General features: G+C 37.3%; 1 protein-coding gene across 12 annotated transcripts in view; it reads right to left on the reverse strand.

The window, feature by feature from the left end:
- Nucleotides 1–26105, reverse strand: part of LRRC7 (leucine rich repeat containing 7) — a 586672-nt gene that overhangs the window by 21674 nt on the left and 538893 nt on the right. For all 12 annotated transcript variants that reach the window (XM_051857607.2, XM_051857612.2, XM_051857606.2 and 9 more), the window contains one exon: nt 18104–18196. In XM_051857607.2, the coding sequence (XP_051713567.1) occupies nt 18104–18196 (93 nt within the window). The remainder of the gene's footprint in view (nt 1–18103; nt 18197–26105) is intronic.

Below are 26105 nucleotides of genomic sequence, written 5' to 3' on the forward strand. Positions count from 1 at the left end.
TATACACACGTGATATCTTGTGGCAGGTGTGTAATTTCATCCATTACATGGCTCTGCAGGATTCAACTGCTGTTCGGAAGACCTGTTCTGAAATTTACTCTTATGATAATCTGAGTCTCCCATAAACACTTCTTTTTTATTATTATATATTTTTATTATACATTTTCAATCAATACATTTCATTAACTAAGAAATTGCTACTGCCCATTCTGTAGATACCCTATCAGCCAGCATACTGCACATTCATGGAAGGAAACAGCAATGTTACATTTGATAATAGTCTGTGGCATTCATTCTGTGAAGGTAGAATGTTTCCCTAAGGAGTACCTACAAAGGAGAGTGCCCTATTTTTTTTTAATCATATCTTTGTACAAAACCACTGCTGTATGAAAGAAGCCAAACAAATCTGAATTCATTTTGGGGTCTTTGTTATGATGAATATCGATGAGAAATATGAAAACTTTAACACTGTTTTGAAAAAGTTCATTGTAGTCATGTGTTTCCCTTTCAGCAATTTATTTTATTCTTATTTTATTTTTTAAATTTTTTAAAATTTTTTGACAGGCAGAGTTAGACAGTGAGAGAGAAAGAGACAGAGAGAAAGGTCTTCCTTTTTCCGTTGGTTCACCCCCCAAGTGGCCACTACAGCCGGCGTGTTGTGGCCGGCGCGCTGCACTGATCCAAAGCCAGGAGCCAAGTGCTTCCTCCTGGTTTCCCAAGGGGTGCAGGGTCCAAACACTTGGGCCATCTTCCACTGCACTCCGGGGCCAGAGCAGAGAGCTGGATTGGAAGAGGAGCAACCAGGACAGAACTGGCGCCCCAACTGGGATTAGAACCCGGGGTGCTGGCGCCACAGGTGGAGGATTAGCCTAGTGAGCCACAGCACCGGCTTATTTTATTCTGAGAAGTAAAAGAGTACTTTGTCACTGATGATGGAATTTGGTAGGGATTCATCAGACTATTTTGCTCTGAAAATTAGAGCAGTAACTCCCTACTGTTTAGATAAAAGTTATCTCCAAACTTCCAGACAACAAGAAGGCATGTTCTGTGTATTAAAGATCCAAGTAATGACATTTTATCAATCTTAGAACTTTGCTGGGAAGATTTAAAATAGGTTCAGTTTCTTACAACGTTTGGTAGAATTCTAAAAGTGGGACATGCTATTATGCAGTACATTCAAAACTAACGAAACAGCCTGTAGACCTCAGGTTGTAAATTATCTTGCTCAAGGATGGGCAACATATGAGTAACTCTTCTTCAGTGAGGCAGTATATATTAGTTTTCTACTGCTGTAACAAGTTATCACAGACTTGGCGTACTGACACATCACAAATGTATTATCCTATAATTTTGTAGGTTAGAAGTCCAGTGTAGGTCTCACTGGGCTAAAACAAATGTGTTGGCAGGGCTGCATTCTAGTGTGAAATCTCTAGGAGAGAATTGATTTCCCTCCTTTCCTACTTTCAAAGAAATATCCATATTCCTTGGTTCATGTTTCTCTTCTTCCACCTTCAAAGCCAGCAATGGTGCATCTCCCTGATCAGTTTTCTGTTGTTGTGTCTCCCCCTGACTATAGCTGGAAAAGTGTCTCCATTTATCAAGAAAAAATGATTTGAGAGGCAGAAAGACTGGAAAGGAGACCGAGAGAAGAAGAGCAAGCAAGCGCTCATCAGCGGGCCCACTCTCTTAAATGCCAGCAATAGCTAGGAAGTTGAAGCCAGGAGTTGGCAACTCAATCCTGTTCTCCCAGATCGGGGGCAGGGACACAATTTGAACTCTCATTAGTGTCTCCTAGGATCTGTATTAGCAGGAAGCTGGAATCAGGATCTGGATCAGGGAATTGAACCCAGGTTCTTTGATGTGAAATGTGGGTGTCACAACTGGTAATTTAATCTCTAGGCCAAATGCCTGCCTTGGATTCTCTGTTTTTAGGATTATGTGATTACTTTGGACCCACAGGATGATCTCCTTACAACAAGGTCTTTAAGTTCTTCATACTGCAAGGTCCCTTCTGCTGTGAAACGTGACAATCACAGATTCTGGGAATGAGGTATGGCCGTATTCAAGGAACCATTTTTCTTTTTTTTTTTTTTTTTTCTTTTCCTTTTTTTTTTTTTGACAGGCAGAGTGGACAGTGAGAGAGAGAGACAGAGAGAAAGGTCTTCCTTTGCCGTTGGTTCACCCTCCAATGATCCGAAGCCAGGAGCCAGGTGCTTCTCCTGGTCTCCCATGGGGTGCAGGGCCTAAGCACTTGGGCCATCCTGCACTGCACTCCCGGGCCATAGCAGAGAGCTGGCCTGGAAGAGGGGCAACTGGGACAGAATCCAGCACCCCGACCGGGACTAGAATCCGGTGTGCTGGCGCTGCAAGGCAGAGGATTAGCCTAGTGAGCTGCAGTGCCAGCGGAACCATTTTTCTATCTACCACACCGTATAAGCAGTGGTTAAGAGCATAGCTCTAGAGTTAGTCTGTGTTTACCATTTATGAATTGATGACTGTACAAATTAATTTTTGTGTACTTAACTTTTCCTTATTCTTAAAATGGGTATAAAAATCAGACATACCAAACATGTTGGTTTAAGTCAGTAAATATCAGATACTTAGAATCATGAATAGCATTCAATATAGTGTCAATAAATGTTAATTTATTCATTGAAAGTCTGAAAGTTAAGTTACAATTCATGGTCTTTCACCCAGCGAGAGTTTTTGAGTCTCTAGCTGTCCCAGCTTTATTGTCAGGAAAGTATTCCTTCCTCTCAGTTTGGAGTATATGGAAAGGCCAACCCTGACCATCTTTCTCTTAAATTCCAAACAGCATCTCTTGTTGAGGGAAGGGGATGGATAGATGACTGGTAATCCCCTCCTGCCTCTTCTGTGATTTCCTGGTGGCCTGTTGCCATTTAATCTTTATGCTCAATTTTTTTTCTTTTTTTTAATTTAGTAAATATAAATTTTCAAAGTACAGTTTATGGATTACAATGGCTCCCCCCCCCCATAATTTTCCTCCCACTTGTAACCCTCCTATCTCCTGCTCCCTCTCCCATTCCATTCACATCAAGATTCATTTTTCAATTATCTTTATATACAGAAGATCAATTTAGTATATATTAAGTAAAGATTTCATCAGTTTGCACCCACACAGAAACACAAAGTGTAAAATACTGTTTCAGTACTAGTTACAGCATTACTTCACATTGGACAACACATTAAGGACAGATCCCACATGAGAAGTAAGTACACAGTGACTCCTGTTGTTGACTTAACAATTTGATGCTCTTGTTTATGGTGTCAGTAATCTCCCTAGGCTCTAGTCATGAGTTGCCAAGGCTATGGAAGCCTTTTGAGTTTGCCGACTTTGATCTTATTTAGACAGGGTCATAGTCAAAGTGGAAGCTCCCTCCTCCCTTCAGAGAAAGGTACCTCCTTCTTTGATGGCCCCATTCTTTCCACTGGGATCTCACTCGCAGAGATTTTTCATTTAGGTCGTCTTCTTTTTTTTTTCTCCAGAGTGTCTTGGCTTTCCATGACTAAAATACTCTCATGGGCTCTTCAGCCATATCCGAATGCCTTAAGGGCTGATTCTGAGGCCAGAGTGCTATTTAGGACACCTGCCTTTCTATGAGTCTGCTGTGTATCCTGCTTCCCATGATGGATCATTCTCTCCCTTTTTGATCCTATCAGTTAGTATTAGCAGACACTAGTCTTGTTTGTGTGATCCCTTTGACTCTTAGACCTATCAGTGTGAACAATTGTGAACTGAAATTGATCACTTGGACTAGTGAGATGGCATTAGTACATGCCACCTTGATGGGATTGTATTGGGATCCCCTGGCACGATTCTAACGCCACCATTTGGGGAAGTCCGATGAGCATGTCCCAAATTGTATACCTCCTCCCTCTCTTATTCCCACTCTTATATTTAACAGGGATCACTTTTCAGTTAAAATTTAAACACCTAAGAATAATTTTGTGTTCATTACAGAGTTCAACCAATAGTACTAGAACAAAAAAAATACTAAAAGGGATAAAGTATTACATTGTACATCAACAGTCAGGACAAGAGCTGATCAAGTCACTGTTTCTCATAGTGTCCATTTCACTTCAACAGGTTTCCCCTTTGGTGCTCAGTTAGTTGTCACCGATCAGAGAGAACATATGATATTTGTCCCTTTGAGACTGGCTTAATTCACTCAGCATAATGTTTTCCAGATTCCTCCATCTTGTTGCAAATGACCGGATTTCATTGTTTTTGACTGCTGTATAGTATTCTATAGAGTACATGTCCCATAATTTCTTTATCCAGTCTACTGTTGATGGGCATTTGGGTTGGTTCCAGGTCTTATATGCTCAATTTTAAAACCGGTGTTACGTAAACCATAGATGTTTACTCCAGGGGCTAATGTTGTGTTGCAGCAGGTTAAGCTGCTGCCTATGAAGCCAGCATCCCATATGGGCATTTGTTCAAGTCCTGGCTTCTCTACTTCCAATCCAATTCCCTGATAATATGCCTGGTAAAGCAGCAAAAGATGGCCCAAGTAGCTGGGCCCCTGTCACCTATATGGTAGATCAGGATGAGTTCTAGGCTCCTGGCTTTGGCCTGGCCAAGCCCCGACCATTGTGGTCATTTCGGGGAGTGAACCAGGTGACGGAAGATCTTCTCTCTTCCCCTACCTCTCTTCCTCTGTGTGTGTCTCCTTCTCTTTGTAATTCTGCCTTTTGAATAAATCAATAAATCTTTTAAAAAGATAATGTAAATGGATATTCTAAAAATATCCATAATGGGCTCAGAAAAAGTTTTGATTTTCTCAAGAATTTGAAAAAGGTTGAGTTTGGGAGGTTTCTCAAAGTATTAAGACCTGACCTGGCCCCACTGGCAGCCTAGCCTCTACACCTCCGGACATAAACCATGAGGGATTCAGAAAGTTCGTTTATGAGTCCAACATTTAACATTCTAACTTTACAGGAGAAACAAACTTTATATGGCTTTTTAATGATGAAGGTGAACAACTGTGACAGTCTCAGCTATTGTAAATGTATTCACAAAAATAGAACTTGTCTTAAGGGACCTGCAACTTCAATTTTGAAATACTCTTTTCTTTAAAATTCTGAGAAGTCTTGGCTCTAGCTGATGCTGAGAAATTGGTTTCTAGGGAGACTGCATCTCAAATAAAAATTGTATGCTCTTGCAATGACAATTCCAAATACATTGGTTAAATATTATGGAATACAGTATTTAATGCTTTCATATGATGACAAAGAAGGCCTCTAGAGGGGAAAACAACTCATGAAAACAACAAACAGAGCCATAGATTCAAAAGCTCTTGAGGGGAAATTCTTTTTCCCAGAAAATGTGGCAAATATTAATTTTTTTAATAAAGTGGGCAAAATGAATATGAATCTGTACTATAGCTTATAGAAACACCATTAAATTTACCTAACAGACTGTGTTTACTTAGAGCCCATGAGTATTAGAAGATTTGACACATTGAGGATAAAGGTATTATCAATAGTGTTACTCTATGAATCAAGTGTGATGATAAAATATTTTAAGGCTACTTGCTATCCATCAAATAATAGCCTTTGAGTAATTTGCTATCCTAGCAACTGAAGAATTTACGAGCCGTAAGACGAGATTTATTCTATGGTCATTAGAATCATCAAGAAGGGAAGGCTGTGAGAAAGGAGATAAAGAAGGAGGGACACTGGCAGCTGAATGTGCTACTTCAATCTGCGACTGAATTTTTATTTATGAAACAGTATAATGTAAAAAAAATGAATAGAATGGAGAATTGATTTAGAAATGTAGAAAATCTGAGACATCAATATAAATTAAAATTTACAACTGACCAAGTCTTCTAAAGCTTTCAGCAAAATCTTACGCTTTTAGGAATTTCAGGGTAGGCGTTTTGGCTCAGTGGATGAAGCTGCTCCTAGGGACGCCCATATCCCATATCAGAGTGCCTCGGTTTGAGTCATGCCTCTACTTTTACCATATTAGCTTCCTGCTAATGTGCACGCTGCGGTGCAGCAGGTCATGGCTCAAGTAGTTGGGTCCCTGCTACCCACAGGAGATGGAATTCCTAGCTCCTGGTTATGTCTTTGGTTTGGTTCAGGCCATACCATTGTTGGTGTTCGGGGGGTGAGCCAGTGGACAGCATCCAGATTCATATTCTCTCTCTCTCTCTCTCAAGGGCTTTCAAATAAATAAATATATTTTAAAAACCTTGAAACATTTATCTTTTAATAAAGTAAACACTAAAGTGGAAATCATTGCATTTGGAAAAGAAACTATTCACAATGCATTGGAACAACAAGGAGACTAATGAAATCTATAGAAATGGTTAAAAGATTACAAATATCTTAGTGGTAATACAATAGAATGCAATATCCCAGCCAAAGAAATACACATTGTTTAGTCTTGGGATTTACATAATTTTTTAAGTCACTATAAAAAGTTTTATAATTACCCTCAAATAGTTTTCAAGATACTGCTCCTACATGGTTTGTTAAAAATATCCCCACGTTAAGAAATTTATTCCCTTTTGTCTGAGATTGCTTTCAGAAATGATAGACTGACTACTAGAATATTTTTTTATAGTTTGATGCTGATCATTGTGGTTGTTCTTTTTGGAGAATTTGAATGTAAGTGCTAAAATTCTGTTTAGTTTAGATTACTTTGTAATTATATTTTAAATTTTACTAATTATTCCTGTGTCCCCATGATTATCTAACAATTGTTTAATCAGACATCTGTGAGAGTGACTGAAAGGACATTTGCATCCTGTTTTTTCTGAGTGAAATTCTTGAGCTTAAAAAGACTTTTCTTTTGCTTAATTACATTTTCTTTTAAAAGTCAATGATTGAGGCCAGAGTTGTGGCATAGCGAGTAAAGCTGCCGCCTGCAGTGCCAGCATCCCATATGGGCGCTGGTTCAAGTTCCGGCTGTTCCACTTCTGATCCAGCTTTATGCAATGGCCTGAGAAAGCAGTAGAAGATGGCCCAAGTCCTTGGGCCCCTGTACCTGCACGGGAGACCTGGAAGAAGCTCCTGGCTCCTGGCTTCAGATCAGCTCAGCTCTGGCCATTGTGGTCATTTGGGGAGTGAACAAGTGGATAGAAGACCTCTGTCTCTCTCTTTCTCTCTCTCTGCCTCTCCTTCTCTCTCTGTATAACTCTGACCTTCAAATAATTGAATAAATCTTTTAAAAAAAGTCAATAATCATACTTGTTCACTGACTGTCTTTCTGGTCTATTAGGGAAAAAGAAAAGAAATGTCTTCCAAGTATTTATTTTATAAATTATTTAAACTCTGTACTTAATTTGAGATCCAACTGGTGGTGAATATTTGGGTTGCTGAATCTTCTTTAGTTTACTGACTCTGTCAGAGCCCTAATGGTTTTCCCCTCAGCTTCAGAAATACCATAAAACGGTAGAAAGTATGAAAAACAGGAATAGGTAACTGTAGGTGGGCTGTGGATTCTCTTTCCTAGCTATTCCTAAAATAGTACTTGTAATCAAGTTTCTGATTATCATCCCTGCAGGCTCCCTCAAATTCCTTTAAAATGTATACATTTTGACATGATTTGCACGATTACAAAATTATTAATTGAAAAGTGAAGAATTTAAACTGTTTTTTGTCACTTTTGCTAACAATGATTCTGAAGTGAAATTGTTTTGTTGTAAACTATGCTCTAACTATGATTCTTACAGGTTCAGTAAGTTTTATTTGACAGTTAATACATTTTGGTCCAGGCAGACCATGTTGGAAATGTTTCTTAGATATGGTGGTAGAAGGTCAAAAAGTATGGGGACAAATGCCTAGGAGCCAGAATTCTTGTAAACACCTGATACACTGCCAAGAGTGACTCCTGGATCAAGGCTTTACATAGGCATTGTGGGATAGAGTGAGGGAAGGAAGAGTTTAGTGTCTACATTTATTTGTAATTTTACAGTAATAGTTTTTTTAAAATTTATTTGTTACCAGTCTAATTTTTAGAAAATATATAAAGTAATCACAGATCATTAAAATTATAGTAGTAGTACATAGGTGAAATGCTCATTTTTCCACTGAATTATTGTTTACAGCCATTGTCCATATTCCCACTAAACTAAGGCCTTTTTGCTTTTCATTAAACCTCTAATTTGGTGAAGCAGTAATTCTTTTTTACAATAATAAAACTTTAAAATACGTTATCTCAAAAACTAAAAAAAGAAAGAAAAGGAGAAGAAAGGAGGTGGAAGAGAGAGGAGAGGGAGGGAGGAAGGGAATATCATATTTTTAGGTTTTTACCTACAAACTATATTGGATATGTAAAAAATTAACAATTTTAAAAAATCTTAAACAAAAAAAGATGTACTTATTTATTTATTTGAAAGAAAGAATGACAGAGAAAGAGGAGAGACTGAGAAGAGAGAGTCTATCTGCTGTTTCACTCCCTATATGCCCACAAAAGCTGGGGCTGAGCCAAGAATGTCATAGTGGATAGTTACTGCCTGCAGTGCCATCCTTCAATATGAATGCCAGTTCAGCTCCCAGCTGCTCCACTTCTGATCCAGCTCCCTGCTAATGCACCTAGGAAAGCAGCAGAAGATGGTCCACGTGCTTGGGCCCCTGTACCCATGGAGGGGAGAAATGGAAGAAGCTCTGGACTTCTGGCTTTGGCCTGGCTCAGTCCTGGCCATTGGGGACAAAACAATTTTTGTTTAAACATTTTAATATTTAGTTCAGCACTGAAAGAGTTATTTCCTATTAGTGAATGTTCTTAGGTATGAGAAGGTGGTTTGTGCCTTATGATGGAGTTTAATCAACCAGGTTTCAAATACACCATACTTCAAAAGATTTGTGGAAAATGAAACAGGTAATGTGTGTTTTCTGTGAAGGTTTTGAAGACCCTTCATCTAGCAGTTTTCTACACTATTATACTGAAGAAAATAGAATGAATTACTAAAACTAATCACTAATTACTAAACCCCTGTGATATCGTCCAGGGCATACTGTGGGATCAGGCTTCTAGAGCACAGATTTGTGTAGTTTCTTCCACTGTGCTAGTCTGCTTCCCTTATTCCCTTACAGATTTCATGTGGGAAGGATTCTTCAATAAATCACTTTCAGAAAATCCCCATCTCAGACTCTGCATCCAGGGAACCTGACTTAAGACAAATCCAAAGAGTAAAGCTCTACTGTGTCTCTTTTCCTGGTCGTGATACATAGACTATACAAGATTATACTGTATATTTTGCTTTTTAGTGATTCTTGGGAAGCTGGTATCAAGAGCCCATCCTCTCTAGCCTAGGACAACTTTGGGGATAGAATGGGGAAAAAGTGGATAATGTTGACATTTCATATGCTTGTCTCAAATGTTATTATATAAATGAAAGCTAAATAATACTGCCATAGGCAGACCTGGCAAGGAGAGCTTTTAATATTTTTTTGTTTTAGTTTGGTTCTATTAATTTGATTTCATAAGATTTCCAAAAATTCTAACTCGTTATAAACTTTTCAAACAAGAACCTAGAATATTAGGTTTCTGGAATAACCTCAAACATGGCGGTAGTAACTTACAAATGGAATGTGAAAGATTTTATTTACTTCCCAAAGATCTAATTGCCCTCTAATTAACTTTTTTGTTGATGGACCTGTCAATTCTTTTTAGTAATTACATGTTATTTGTGACTTTCATTGCTTTTATATTTTAACTGAGAAGTATTCCCAATGAATACAAACAAATCTGAGAAATGTCCTTAAATCCTTTCCACATAAGTTTTTCCCTGCTTATTTTAAAAATGACACAGTAACAAGCAGAAATTACATATAACTAATCACTAATCTAGCTGGATATCTACCTGGGATTTAATTGTATTGAAAAAATATTGAATTTCACAAAATATCAAACATGATGCTCAATTTTAGGGATTTTCTAGACATATTATTGAATTAAAGTGTCCCAATTTCTGTGCTTTAAAAATGGCACTTGTTAATCACCTTATTTTTTTCCCATTGTATGACTTAGTGTTATTTTCCTGAATAAACCTGTGCTGAACAATACTTGACTATTTGATTTTGTAGGTCAAAATCCATGTTTGTCTTTATGTTATGAGGTCTAGATACTGACATTTTCCACTTTGCTAAAGCACATTACCATGTCTTTTAATCCTCTGCCTTGCGGCGCCAGCACACCGGGTTCTAGTCCCGGTCGGGGCGCCGGATTCTATCCCGGTTGCCCCTCTTCCAGGCCAGCTCTCTGCTGTGGCCCGGGAGTGCAGTGGAGGATGGCCCAAGTGCTTGGGCCCTGCACCCCATGGGAGACCAGGATAAGTACCTGGCTCCTGCCTTCCGATCAGCACGGTGCGCGGGTTGCAGCGCGCTGGCCGCGGCGGCCATTGGAGGGTGAACCAACGGCAAAGGAAGACCTTTCTCTCTGTCTCTCTCTTTCACTGTCCACTCTGCCTGTCTAAATAAATAAATAAATAAATAAATAAATAGCACATTACCATGTCTTTTAAAAAAGCTTTGTGTAAGTGGTCATACCTGTAAGAACCTTACCACTAGGAGGCTGTAAATACTTTCTACCAGTGTTTCTCAATAGATTGAGGATTTGTTGCCCCAATGTTGAGACAATGAACAGAACAAAAAACATTCACTTTTTTTTTTTTTGGTGAAAAACTTTTCCACTTGATTATTGTTTATTGCCCTTGCCTATATTCCCACTAAACTAGAATCATTTTGCTTTGTATTTTGTAACCTTAATACCTGGTGAAGCATTAAGTCTTGACTGTAATGTAAATCACAAATATGTTATCTCAAAAACTTAGAAAAAAAGGAAGAGAGACAGCAAGCGAGAGAGAGAAACAGGGAGGGTGGAAGAAAGAGTAGGAAAGGACGAGGGAATTTTACTATAGTCTTAGAATTGTATCTATAAACTATATTGAATCTGTTAAAAACTAACTAAAAATAAAGGAAGTACAGAACAAAAAAAGGGACTGGTGCTGTGGCATAGCAGGTAAAGCCACTGCCTGCAGTGCTGGCATCCTATTTGGGCGCTGGTTCAAGACCTGGCTGCTCCACTTCCCATCCAGCTTTCTGCTATGGCCTGGGAAAGCAGTAGAAAATGGCCTAAGTCCTTGGGCCCCTGCACCTGCATGGGAGACCCGTAAGAAGCTCCTGGCTCTTGGCTTTGGATGGGTGCAGCTCCTGCTGTTGTGGCCAGTTGCAGGGTGAACCAGCAGATGGAAGACCTCTCTCTCTGCCTCTCCTTCTCTCTCTGTGTAACTCTGACTTTCCAATGAATAAATACATCTTTAAAAAAAACCAGAGAAATCCTCATATCTCATTTTTAACATCCTCAAACAACCAAGTGGCATTCTATACATCACACTGCAGAGTGTAGCTGAAGTAATCAGTTGTGCTCTAAAATAAATGGTGTTTGAAATTTATTTTTTAAAATTCAATTTTATATGTGAAATAAGATCTTTTTCAACCTCTTCCTACATTTAGTCAATAGTATAGTCTATAAACAATGTAATAGCAATCCCTTGCTGCTGAATACTATTTTCAAATAATTTATAGATTCTCCAAACTTCATTGTGTTATACTATTAAGATTGGACAAATATAGACATGTTATTACTTATAAAATGAATTAAAACCTATAAAGAAAATCATATTTGTCTAGCAGTTGTATAAAGTGACTGAAAGGTGCTACATGTATTTCAATATTTACATAGCAAATATAAATCATATGCTATGTGGAGTTCCAGACAAATGGGCTTGCCATTTTTGTTTCTAATATCTGTGGAGAATTCTTGACAGGAAATAGACATAGGATATGTGCCTTCTGCATAAGTCAAAATGCAGCCATTTGTTTATGAATCACCCAAGGTCATGAGACTGACAAAATTGTAAAATTATTCTTGAGCATTTTTGAACTTGCCATTACCATATATACCTATGGGAATTGTTACCCCTGGGGAAAGTTATCAAATAAAGGGCTTTGATTTTGCAAGTCTAACAATCCTTCTCTTCTTAATATTAATCATATAAAAGCTTTTATTGGGTGCAATGCTCATATTCACATAAAGCAAAAATGTCCTGCTGTTTCCTAGGGCTTTAAGGTGAGGTGAAAAGATTTAAGTCTTGTTGTAGGTCATTTGGTCTTCTGAAGGCGATAATTAAAAAGAAGGTAAAGAAGTTTTAATAATCTATTCTGAAATTCTAGGATTTTTATGTTTATTTTATTTATGTTTATTATGTTTTATGTAGCCATGCTTCCAATATTCTTTCTATGGCTTGGAATTTTGCCTGTATCATAGGCGAATTAAAGCATTTTAAAAAGAACATGAAAAAAGGAAGCTACCATTTTGGTGGCTCATTCAGATTTCTTAGGGGTGAGCTCTGTAGCATCAGCTGAGCTTAGGTGTTTAGGATAACACTGTAGAAAATAAACGTTTTTTTTAGCCCCAAGGCCCTGGTATGTATGCTTCCTGCTGTCAAGTCCCTTGAGGATACATTGGCTCCACAATACAATTTTCATCATGATTCTATGATTGCATAATTATTTGTGGGATGTTCTATGCAAAATTCTTTAGAGTATATAGAGAAAGGAATTATATGTCTTTTTTCAAATGATTTTAAAATCCAGTTGCTTAGTTCTTTTTCCTCAAATGGTGCAAGCAAAGTGACTAGTGTCTCAATGAGGAGCTTTGTGAATGCATCATTAAAAATTCTTTCATTTGCAGAGTGCTGGGTTGCTTTTCTAAATATTGCAACAGCATTGTGTCAGTCATCTATTAATCTAGTTTTTTCTTTCTAAAACATCCTGTGAAGATTGTACTGGTAAATTCTTTGAATTTTACAGTCATGTATTTTATTTTATGTTTAAATAGAGACAAAGAATACTGTGGCTTTCTCCCTTGGCTGAAACACTAGTGTAATGATACCTTAGTGCACAAGTTGTATAACTGCTTAGGAATCTGCTTTGTACAGTGTGCTACTAATTATCTAGGTTCAATAGAGAATACATGCTGACTTCCAAAGTCTTGTTCAAGCAAAAATCTGGACTATTACTAATTAGAGGACTGTGTAATACTTTAAATATTAGAATATCATATTACTCTCAACTCTACAGGGTATAAATTTGTCATGTGGCTCTTCTGCTAAGTGACATTTGCAGAGAGAGGCATGTATTATAGTGCTTATTAGGAGAGAAGGATTTGGAGTCAGATCAATTTGGTTTCAAATCTTCTCTGCCACAGATCTTCTATGTGACCTTGGGCAAGTTAATTAACACCTATGGGACTCAGTAAAATGGGGGAATAATAGCACTACTCAAGTAACAGAAGTTATGACAATCATATAAGTTTCTATAAAAAGCCTTATACACTTCCCAACACATTGTAGATACTCAACAAAAGGCTATTATTTTATTGCTTTATTATCAGATTCCTTGCATTAAAATCTTTGATTTCTCTGTGCCATTTTTCTATCTTGACAGCAATGTTTCTTTATCATAATAAGCCAGACGATGGCATTCATCCATTTCATTGAGAAAACAAAGGAAATCATTACATAGGGAAAGTTCCATCCAGTGTTCTACTGGTTTCTCTTTCCACGTACATAAAAAATGGTTTTCACTTCGCAATGAACTCCAAGATAATTTCCTGCATGGTGAAGGAATTGTTTTTTCAACTATAGAATACTGTTCTGACAATATCAACTGCAGGGCTAATTACATTTTATTTGTTTAGCCCAAGGAAACCAAATATGATTAGCCTTCCTTGGGTCTGAGAAGGGAGTTAAGTTTGCTACCAGTTGCTCTTTTAAACTCTCCTAGTCTATTACAAAATAGTCTTTCATATTCAAATCCTGAATCCTTCTCAAGGCCTCAGTTAATTCTTCAGCTGTTATTGCAGTGTTTTTCTGCGAAACCCTCATACTGCCACAGAATTTACATGGGAAATTCTCCAAGATTTAAAAACACAACTCACTTTTGCCAATGACCCTATGCTTAGCCTTTTGGGATGATGACCTCAGGCTTTCTCTGCCTGGCTATAATCACTTTGAATGCTGTTTCTACTGTGGTCTATGGCATTTGGCTGAAATAGTGTTGCCCCTCAACAATAATGAAGAGAAGGAAACAAATTTATCGGTTACTTTAGTACAGAAAAAACTCAGTCTATGGCCATACCACCCTGAATGCGCCCGATCTCGTCTGATCTCGGAAGGTAAGCAGTGTTGGGCCTAGTTTGTACTTGGGTGGGAGAAAAAACTCAGTTTCTCTAAGGAGTTCCCATGTTTGTGGATACTTAGAATTTCAAGTGGCAAAACATTCAAACATCCATGAACAGTAAGAAAGATAATGAGAACATTTCTAATCTATGAGACTTGTTTACTGGAACAGACTATATATTATGTCGTATTACAGTTTAAACTTCTGCATGACTAAACTCTGTATAAAGCATCTGCCTCACATCAGGTAGTACCTGTTGAGTTTAACCATTTAATTCTGTAGGTTGTTATCACCTGAAGCTGTAAATTAGCCAAGTCATGAAAAATCAATCTCTTTTTCAGCATTGGAGAGAGGAGTGTTTTAGTTCATTTTCACTGTTTTACTGTTTTGTATTTTAGCATAGGTATAGGTCCTGAATTTTCCTCTAAATTTTATGCAACAACTGAAAGAATAGGGTACAAATGCTCAAGAAATGCAACTGAACTCACAAGAGATTAATCCCTTTCCGTGTGATGAATTAAATTCTTGTGTGAGTTGTCAAAGCCAATGTCTTTAGAGCCTCTGAACACTGTTAACCAAGTTTTTACCATGTTTGTTATATCACTAAAAGTGGTCGATAAATTAAGAGCAGTATCAACATTCTTCTGTAGAAACTTCTGTTTAATATCATCAATTTTGCAACAATAGGGACTCAGTTTTCAGAATGTGAAATGTTTTAGAGTATAATCAGCTAAGGAAAAGTGCTTTTGAGGGGATATTTCTCAATGAACACATTATACAATTCAATTCAAGCTCTGTATCTTTTACATTCAACCACAAAAGCAAATTATAAATTGATAGGCATAATTGGGTCTCACTGGTGTCATAAAAATGTTACAAATGAGAAATCAAATTAAGTTATAATATTAAGTATTCATCATAGTGGAAGAATTACAAATGTTTGAAAGCCTCAGATCTAGTCCCCAGCAGTTAAAACTAATAGAAATGCAACAGTATTCTGACATCTTGAATTTAGCAATCAGTTCATCCTTAATTTAAAAATATTTACTATCCTACACCTTCCAAAAATATAATGAAAAGATCTGTATACTAATGAGAAAGGAAGAGAAAGCATCTTGTTTCAGTTTCAACTATCTTAAAAGAGATAGTTATTAACTTTTAAATGAAAGGACTTGTAGAGGAGACATAAAACCAGAGACAAAAAGAGGTCAATATGAATAAGACATAAAAATTTGGAGTTAAAAAATTACTGTTGTCTATTTCTGAAAATTTGAACATTTAGATTCTTTAAGATTTATTTATTTATTTATTTTAATTTATGAAAATTAAGCAAATAGTTGGTCTGGCTACACCATCATTTTTAAAAAAATTTTTTTTTGAAAGGGAAGGAGAGAGAGATCTTCTATCTACAGGTTTCCTCTCTAAATGACCGCAATGCCAGGGCTGTGACAGGGCAGAGCCAGGAGGCAGGAATACCATCCTAGCCTCCCATGTGTGTAGCAGGGACCCAAGTACTTGGGCCATTATGTGCTGCCTTCTTAGGTGCATTAGCAGGAACTTGGATTGGAAGTGGAGAAGCTAGGACTCAAAACAGCACTGTGATATGGAATGCAAACATTCCAAGTGGCAACTTAACTCTATGCCACAATGCTGTCACCCAAACATTTTAATTCTACTAAATTAGTAGTTACTCAATCATTTCAAAATGGAAGTAGTCATTGATACACAGATGTTTCTAACTGGCTTTTATTTATTTAGGGCTACTTCAAACCCATTCCTTATATATGAATAGTTGCTCCAGACTTGACCAAAGGAGTTCCCATCTGTGATTACTGGAGATTTTTATCTAGTCCCCACCTAATGTGTATGAGGGTACTTTGGGAAGTTCGGGTAAAATGGGGTTAAAAGATAAGTTTATACCAAAATTTTAAATCTGTGTATACTTTTTTTTTTTTAAATAATACATGTTTTCCGTGAACTTTTTGAAGACCTCTCATGAAATAGTGTGAAGAGTTTTTCCTTTTGGTCCAGTCTCTTCTACCTTCCAGAAAGGAAAGGGAAGAGTTTAAGAAAAATATTACTGGGAAGATGAAGAGGAAAATATGGGATTAAAGGTTGTGTTTCAGGCCACAGAAATCTCCAGGGGATACATTCAAGTTCAATCAGAAACAGATCTTATAATCAGAAATTGATTTATGAACTTTTAAAAAATATAATACTGATGAGTTGAAAGGTTTATTTATTTATTTTTTTATAATAGTGGTTAGTTGAAAGGATTTAGTCCAGGTTGTGACTCAAAAGTATACTGAGAGGGGCCGGCGCTGTGATGTAGTGGGTAAAGCTGCTGCCTGCAATGCAGGCATCCCATATGGGCGCTGGTTCGAGTCCCAGCTGCTCCACTTCTGATCCATCTCTCTGCTATCGCTTGGGAGATGAGTAGAAGATGGCCCAAGTCCTTGGGACCATGAACCCGTGTGGGAGACCCAGAAGAGGATCCTGGCTCCTGGTTCGGACTGGCGCAGCTGCAGCCATTGTGAGTGAACCAGTGGATGGAAGACCTCTCTCTCTCTCTGCCTCACCTTCTCTCTCTGTGTAGCTCTGACTTTCCAATAAATAAATAAATCTTTTTTTAAAAAAAGTATACTGAGAAGCTGGTCCGAGGTGCAGCAGGTTATGCCACTCTGCAGCACTGGCATTCCATATGGACACCAGTTTGAGTCCTGATGCTCCACTTCCAATCTAGCTCCTTGCTTAGCACCTGGGAAAGCAGCATAATACTGCTCAAGTGCTTGGGCCCCTGCACCCACATGAGAGATCCAGATGAAGCTCCTGACTCCTTACTGCAGCCTGGCCCCGCCCCAGTCATTGCAGCCATTTGGAGAGTAAACCAGCAGATGGAAGATCTCTCTCCTCTCTTCTCTATCTTTCCCTCTCATGCTGTAAATCTGATTTTCAAACAAACAAATAAATATTTTTTAAGAAAGTACAATGGGAGATTTTGGAGGTTTTATCCACCAACACTTTCATATGTGATTTATTCATCATCATAAAATTTTATGGTAACATTGCAGTTAAACTTGATGAGATCAAAACTAGACAGTTTCAGTTATCATCAAATTATAATTGCTAATTGATTAAAAACTGAGAGTATTAAAAACTGATGATGGTAGGGAAAGTTTTATAGCTCTGATAAATCTTTAAAATCAAAAGGTCATATGGTCTACACCAGGAATCAGGCAGGCCTTAGATGGGTATGGTTAGCAAGTTGGATGTCCAGGCAATAGTTGAGCAACATTAGGGTTGAGGGGGTTGTGTACCTATTATCCTAATGTTTGACAAGCAAGACTAAGTGTGAGACAAGGACCTGATTTGCCTGCTGATTTTCTGACAGAAAATTTAGGTTTTTCATTTCTACCATTATATTAGTGAAATTCTTTACAACTCTGATGAGTTGAAGAGACATTAGTCAGTTTGACCCGGCATTGAGTCTGTTACTGTGAGGAAGCATTTTATTAAATAATAAATAGAGGATTTTCATGTAAATCTTTGAAAACAACTTGTTAGAAATGTCTTATGTCTTTCTTTAAAAATGTGTGTAACTGTGAAGCCAAAAACAAACAAAACCAAACTTGTTACAAAAATTTTTGAAATAAAGTTTTCCTTTCATATGAAATGCTTAAATATATGTTGTTTTTACTTGTAAAATTTGTTAATAATTTCAGTGAATTTTTTTATTCTGTGCTCAAAAAGTTTCTAACTGGTTTTAAAATTAACCAGCTCATTAAAGCATAGTAAAAATACTTATTTTCTTCTAACAATTTTTATTGCAGAAGACAGTATTTTTCTAATTAAAATTGTTAATAAGCAATTCATTTCTTACCTTGTCAGAAGGTTTGAATGGATTTCCTTGTCCACTAATTCCACCACTGATACTAAATCCAAGGCCAGGATTCTTTTCTATTCTCACGCAAAACTATGTAGAAAACATATTAAAAGATAATGAAATAGCCATCAAAGGTAAATATGTATTTTCAAATAACTTCTCAGTAGAAAGGATATACATTCTCTCAAGTTCTTAGGGTTAGCCTATGTTGCCTTGGTACACAAATGATGGTATAAACTTTGAAAAAGTTTTTATAGGGGTCAGTTATAGTGACAACTAGCTTGAAATTACCTGAGCAAGCATACCTTAGTAAATACTTATTTGTTCTATGTACATGATTAGCAATTTTTTTAAAAAAAATTAAAAATCTTCTATGAGAAGAGAGAGATAGGGAAAGTTTGGGAACAGGTACTACTTACAGTTGGCTAGGAGAAAGAAGTTTTGGTCTATTGCACCAAATATTGTGACTATGACTACACACAGTGATAATGAACTGTGGTTGAAAAAGTTAAAGGAAATATTTTGAATGTTTTCATCATGAAAAAATGATAAATATTTTAGGCGTTGATAAGTTTATCTCAATTTGAATACTACACAATGTAAACATGTGGAAACATCCCACATTACCCTATATATATGTTCAATTTTTGTATGCCAACCAAAGAAAGTTTGTCTTATAAACATTTAAAAATTGTGCATTATCTTATCTATCGACTGTAAATATACATTTATTCAGACTGATTAGAACAGACTGTAAGAAAAAGTGAAAGAAAGCTTTTAAATGTAGAGAGAAAATAGGTCTATTTAAATAAGGAACTTCTGCTTTCTAGTAGAGTAATAAAACTGTCTGCTCAGTAAATCATTCTATTGTTTACAAATATCTAGCATTTTATTTGAGAAAGGGGCCTTAGCTCCAAAGAGGGTAAAAACAGGAAAAATAAAATATTCAGTGAAAAGAGTTTCAGGTCTGCAGTGGCTTCTAGAACAAGAGGTAGGAGTCTCATAAGAGTGAATACTGTGAAGAGGTCTAGTTAAAGAAAGAGGTCATGAATATGGAGAAACATTGTGACATGGAATGGCCAATAAATGTTCAGAACTGTGAGGGTTGACAGTTTGGTTCTAACATTCTGTGTTGTATTGTCTTCTCAATATCTCAAACTACCAATAAAAGCCACGGTTAATACAGAATACAGTTGCCAGCGCTGCGGCTCAATAGGCTAATCCTCTGCCTTGCGGCACCGGCACACCGGGTTCTAGTCCTGGTCCAGGCGCCAGGTTCTGTCCCGGTTGCCCCTCTTCCAGGCCAGCTCTCTGCTGTGGCCAGGGAGTGCAGTGGAGGATGGCCCAAGTGCTTGGGCCCTGCACCCCATGGGAGACCAGGAGAAGCACCTGGCTCCTGCCTTCGGATCAGCGTGGTGCGCCGGTTGCAGCGGGCTGGCCGCGGCGGCCATTGGAGGGTGAACCAACGGCAAAGGAAGACCTTTCTCTCTGTCTCTCTCTCTCACTGTCCACTCTGCCTGTCCAAAAAAAAAAAAAAAAAAAAAAAAAAAACCAAACCAGAATACAAAAAATGTATAGGAATGAAATGGACATTATGTGATATGACTGTCATTTTAGCTCTTGTTTATACTTCTGTGGAATTGTGGTCTTCTTACTTTTTACCTGTTGAATATTATGGCTAGTGGTGAATTAAGCCTGTGAATATAGGGTGGATTAAAATGCTATCTTTGAAAAAACTGATGAAAGGAAGAGAGGATGAGGGGGAAGGAAGGGAAGTTTGGTTGTTTTCTTGGAGCTGTACCTATGTAATACATGAAATTTTTATATTAATAAAATAATTTAAAAGTCCATTAAACATAAGAGCTGTGCTTTATAGTACTATTAGGTAATGATTGCATTGGGAGTACAGTCCACTTTGGGTTAAGTCTGTTGTAAAGATTATAACAGGTATAAAACAAGGGGTATAAATTAAGGATTCATTAAGAGGGAAATCAGTGCTAGGGGTGACCTACTGAAATGATAACAAACCCAAGAATTCCTGGTGATCCTGAACTAGGGATGTGTGCAGAGCTGTGCTGCAAATGCTAATAATACATGTGAAGTGTGACAAGGTGCCCGCCAGGTGACTGAAAGACTTGGGAGCAATAGGCAGCATACTTTGGTTATATTAAGAAAAAACATTTTATAATTTTTAACCACAAAGCAAGTGCTGGAGCTAAGTGAATACAGTGTTAACACAGGTTAGTAGATAAACTATTAATAGAGTTATAAAAAAATCAAAAGGAAAACATGAGTATATCTTCTGTATTTATATAAATATATACTAGAAAAATTCTTAAAAATGATTGGAAACATTTTCTTTCTTAAATAGCTTAATATTTTTCTCCATAATTCTTGCTTAGCCCAGTAATTTGTACATGAAAAATGTAAATTACCAAAATACTCTCTACAATTTTATTTTCAAGGTGCTTTTAATTTCTACCTCTTAGAGAGTTCAAGACAAACTTAAATCTTATTCTTTACTTCCTCAGTTCATACTGTGAATCACTGGAACTTAGATCACTGAGGTTTGTATCTTTAATGGGACGATCTTTAATTCACGGTCATATTTCATAGTAGTAAATACAATGTTTATTACCTGACTCAATTGCAATGCAAGAGCAAAAAACTATCCACTAATGTTATTTTTATGGTAGAGTCATTAATGGGTAGTTTCTAAATTATGGGTAAATGCAATTACCAATGTAGTTAGTCTACCATAATTCTATTTTAAAGATGTATTTAATTACAACTTCTTCAATTGAGCTAGATGTCTTAAAGCTAGTTTTCATTGGGTGGTAGAAATCCTGGTTTATGGCCGGCGCCGCAGCTCACTAGGCTAATCCTCCGCCTTGCGGCACCGGCACACCCGGTTCTAGTCCCAGTCAGGGCGCCGGATTCTGTCCCGGTTGCCCCTCTTCCAGGCCAGCTCTCTGCTGTGGCCCAGGAGTGCAGTGGAGGATTGCCCAAGTGCTTGGGCCCTGCACCCCATGGGAGACCAGGAGAAGCACCTGGCTCCTGCCATCGGATCAGCGGGGTGCGCCGGCCGCAGCACGCCGGCCGCAGCGGCCATTGGAGGGTGAACCAACGGCAAAGGAAGACCTTTCTCTCTCTCTCATTGTCCACTCTGCCTGTCAAAAAAAAAAAAAAAAAAAAAAAAAGAAAGAAAGAAATCCTGGTTTATAGTAGATTATATGTCTCACAGTCTATGGCTATGACCTTATAATAGCTTATGGAGCTGAAAGGAATATTTCAGCTTTTTTGAATATAATGTTATCATTTTGTTATTAATTAGAAAATAAGAGTAGTCAAGATGATTAAAATATTTTCTTTTGTGTATTCCCATTTATCTATGTAATTCTGATTAAATTATTTAATGTCTGGGTTATATCTTTCTAATGTGTGAATGTCATATAGCACAATTCAATGTGTGGAAGACATATGCACTCCTGCCTCTCTCTAGACCAATATGAAACTTGAAAGGAAACAAATGTGACATATTTCATTTACAAAGAAAATTGCCAAGAGTAGTTTCCAGTCATTCTTTTTCAAGGTAGTGACTACATGAATTTTATATTATTATCAATTTGGAGAGCACTAAAAATCTAAGGGAAATAAATTTCATATATGCCAAGTATATGAAGAACTCTCTCTCTCTCTCTCTCTATATATATATATATATATATATTTTTTTTTTTTTTTTGACAGGCAGAGTGGATAGTGAGAGAGAGGAACAGAGAGGAAGGTCTTCCTTTGCCGTTGGTTCACCCTCCAATGGCCGCCACGGCTGGTATGCTGCGGCCGGCGCACCACGCTGATCCAAAGGCAGGAGCCAGGTGCTTCTCCTGGTCTCCCATGGGGTGCAGGACCCGAGCACTTGGGCCATCCTCCACTGCCTTCCCGCGCCACAGCAGAGAGCTGGCCTGGAAGAGGGGGAACCGGGAAAGAATCCGGCGCCCTGACCGGGACTAGAACCCGGTGTGCCAGCGCCGCTAGGTGGAGGATTAGCCTATTGAGCCGTGGCGCTGGCCAGAACTCTATATTTTTAATAGTTGAAATAATAAAGATAACATTGTGGCTTTATAAATATGACAAACAAACATAAATTCTGATCTGAAGCTAGACGATTCTCAGGCATGATAAGATAGGGCTAATAGGCTGTGTTGTGACTATTGTGTCTCATAAAGCAAGTCAGAGTATTCATCTTACATATAAAGAGGTTCACCTGCCAAAGAAGCCATAACATGTAAGATGGGAGAACACTTCACCTTCAAGAAAATACCTATTTAGTCTGAAACTAACGAGGATTAACAGAGAAATCACCTGTTCTAGCAAAAGGTCATGTTTAGGAGACTAATAAGTAGCTTATATAATGAGAATTAGCATTTTAATTTTCTTTTAAGGGAGTAATTGCAAACCATAACAATTTTGGCTGAAAACATAAGCAACAGTCTCACCAACGGTGCCTTTGCTTCTTTAGAGTCTGCTTCCACCATTTGACTCTACTTGATATTTCTTGTCTGTGTTAATCTTGCTCATTAAAGTACTGAGCCTCAAGAGAGACCTTTGTAAGAAAATGGATTGTTAAGCTGCAGCAAGACTCCTGGAGTTCATAATCTAAAATCTGTAGAAGGTGGTATTTTGACTTGTACCTACAATACTCTAAATTCTATAGCAGAAACAAAGGAAATGGCTGCCTATGTGTGTTGTGTGATGCTGTAATTCAGGATTTAGAAGTAGTATTACAGATAGATACCTAGTGTTGCTATAATGAATTGACTTCCTGGTGACCATTTGCTTTCCTAGCAGTATGTTATATAAAGCTTTTAGAGGGAACCTATTGTTTCCATTATCCAAGATCCATTTATTTATTTGGTAGTTACATGAGGAGGTCTTCAAAAATTTTATGGAGAGAAAATGCATTTTATTGAAAAACTATGTATGAATATAAAAATGTTTTTATACTAAAATAGACATCTTTAACTTTCTCCACAAACTTTTTGAAGTACCCTTTACCTTTAGTGTTCTTTGAAGAACCACCCTTAACCCTATCATAAACTTGTATGCTTCATTAAGTCATTTTGTGTGCACCTAAAACTAAGAGCAATACCTTCTAAAAAAACATGATTGTTTATAGGCTGGACAAGTAACTCAATCAAAAAGAAGTAATGAAATGTCTACTAGTATATCCAGGAAGGAAAATCTTGCTGTTCCTTCTTAGCTTTTTATCGAAGAAGATCTGGAGCTCATGTAACATCTTTCTGCCATAAGGAGAAAGCAATCCATGCAGAAACAAAGTCACAGTTTTCACTGTGCCTGCTATTGAGTTTTCTCTGAAGTCTTCCCCATCCCTGGAGTTTAAACTTTATGAGTCAACACTTTTTCTTTTTTTTGCTTATATTCTACTAGACCGAATTGCTTATATTCAACTGTCTTGGTCAATAAAAAACTCTAGGAAAATATGGCTTATTTGAAAATATAAAGACTTTTCTTATTATCCTAATTTTAAAACAGAAAAAAAATATACATGTTTCAAAATACACTTGAAAAATGAATCTTCAAATATTCTATATTGTATATAATTCAAGGTAAAGTTTTGACCCATTGGAAGGTTGTTAGTTTCTGAAACATTTAGAAGGAAGCCTGCAACTAAGAATGTTTCACTTCTGAGACCATTTTCAGGCCTGGGCTCTGGGAGCATTATCAAAGAGGAGGTCTGTGAAGACATATTCATATCCACATGTAGTTTTATACAAGTAGGACATCTGAATCATCTCCTCATATCCATGTATTATCTCTTCATTTATTATGTAGAACAATGGCATATAATTACCATTCAATTCACTTTTGATTAAATACATACAGAAATGGGAGAATATGCATGTGCAATCAAGGATACTTTGAAATATACATTGTCAAAACTATATGATAGGTACTTGTTAAAACACAGTTTGACTCTTTACAAGCAATGCTAGCTATTCAGTGTTTAAGTAATCAAGTATTTTGAAAAAAATTATAGCTTTGAAAATGAAAATTGTTACATATCATAATTCATGCTTAATTCCATAAATATTTACTGATTTTTCTACTAAGTTCCAGGCAGATGAAAAAATTGTTGGCCTCATATAACAGCTAATGTGGCTAGATAACATTAAAACACAAACAAAAAAAGTTTTAGATAGTGACATGAGCTATGAAAAAATGAAGCAGGAAAGGTATTGGAAGGGGAGTAAGGAGTGACTTTAGATAGCACAGACAAGACAGGCCTCCCTGAAGATCTTCCATCCACTGGTTCACTCTCCAGGTGCTCACGGCAGCCAGGGCTGAACAGTGCTGAAGCCGGGAGGTAGAAACCCAATCCAAGTCTACTATGTATGTGGTGGGGACCCAAGTGCCTGAGCCGTCACCACTCCCTCCTAGGTTGGGCATCAGCAGGAAGCTGGAATTACAAGCAGAGTGGGGACTTGAACCAGAAAACTCCTATATGAGATGAGGGTTTCCCAAGCAGTGTCTTAACCACTGGGACAACTGCTCACCTAAATGGTTATTTTTTTAAGCAAAGCACTTCTCTTAGGCTTATTTTAATCTTGATTAATAAAGTTATCCAAAAGTAACATATGTATGCAGTTTTTCCCCAAAAAAGACATAAATTCCTTTTATTGAGAATTGTTTCTGAGAATTTCTGTCCTAACTTAGACACTTTGGAAAATATGATTCTTTCATTCTCGTCCAATGTCTCTCATGACATTTGAGTCTCATTGAAGGAGACAGGTATTAAAGTTGGGGTTCAACAGAGACAGTGGTGGAAGGCAAGGTTCATGTGAAAGATGCAGAGTCACATGGACTTTGGGAGTCATGGGGAAGCAGGACCCAAAATAAAAGAAGCCTCAGAGTAGCAGGAGAAAGGCAATGGCTTCCAATAACCACTGGACTCTTTGCAAGGCTATACAACCCAGAGACACCAAGTAAAGACACTACCTTACAATGTTGGGGGGAAATGGAATTAAACCATACCAAAGTGCTTGATTTTGAGTCTGGGCTCTGCTTCTGATTCCAGCTCTCTGCTGTTGTGCACCTTGGGAGGCAACAAGTGATGGCTTGAGTCCCTGCTACCCGCATGGATGACCCAGCTGGGCTTTGGCCTGGCCCAGCCCTGGCTGTTGTGGGCATTTCAAATGTGATCTAGTGGGTGGAATATTGCTGTCTGTCTCTCTCTGTCTCTCTTTCAAAAAAGTAAAAATAAATACATTTTTTATAAAGACAGACCTCTCTGAGTATGTGACATTTGAGCAGAAACGTGCGTGTTGTAAAGAAGGATAAAGTGTTGGAAAATAAGAAAACAAAAGAATGACTCCAAGGAAAAAGAAAAGCCACTGTAAATCCTCTAAAAATGAATGGTTCTTTATGAAGTCAAAAAAGCAAGATGTCTTAGGGATATAAAAACATAGGGAGTAGAATGGAGAGTTCACAAATAAACCCTAACATTCATGTTCAAATAATTTTGATAAAGGGTTCAAGGTAACTCAATGGGAGAAAGAATAATTCTTCAATAAATGGTTCTGGAACAATGGGATAACCATATGCAAAGGAATTAATTTGTACCCATATCTCATATCACACATAAAAATGAACTCTAAGCAGATAAAAAAACTGAAACACAAGACCTAAAAACTATAAGCTTCTTAGAAGAAAATGCAGGATCAGTCAAACTTATGAATTATAAATTTAGAGTTGTACCATTTTCACGACTGGGTAACAAAATTCATGTAGAAAATATTTATAAATAGCAACACTTTAAGTGGGAATGACAAAGTTTGTGATGCCCCGAAATCATATGAGTAAAAAACATGTATTTAAAACCATTTTGCTTAAGTCCATTCTCTAACATGTCCGTTAAGTTATTTCCTTTTAATGTAAATACCTATAATTTAAGTAAAACAAAAATTCCCAAGTTTTTCTT

The sequence above is a fragment of the Oryctolagus cuniculus genome, chromosome 7 (assembly GCF_964237555.1).
Source record: "Oryctolagus cuniculus chromosome 7, mOryCun1.1, whole genome shotgun sequence".
Classification (NCBI taxonomy): domain Eukaryota; kingdom Metazoa; phylum Chordata; class Mammalia; order Lagomorpha; family Leporidae; genus Oryctolagus; species Oryctolagus cuniculus.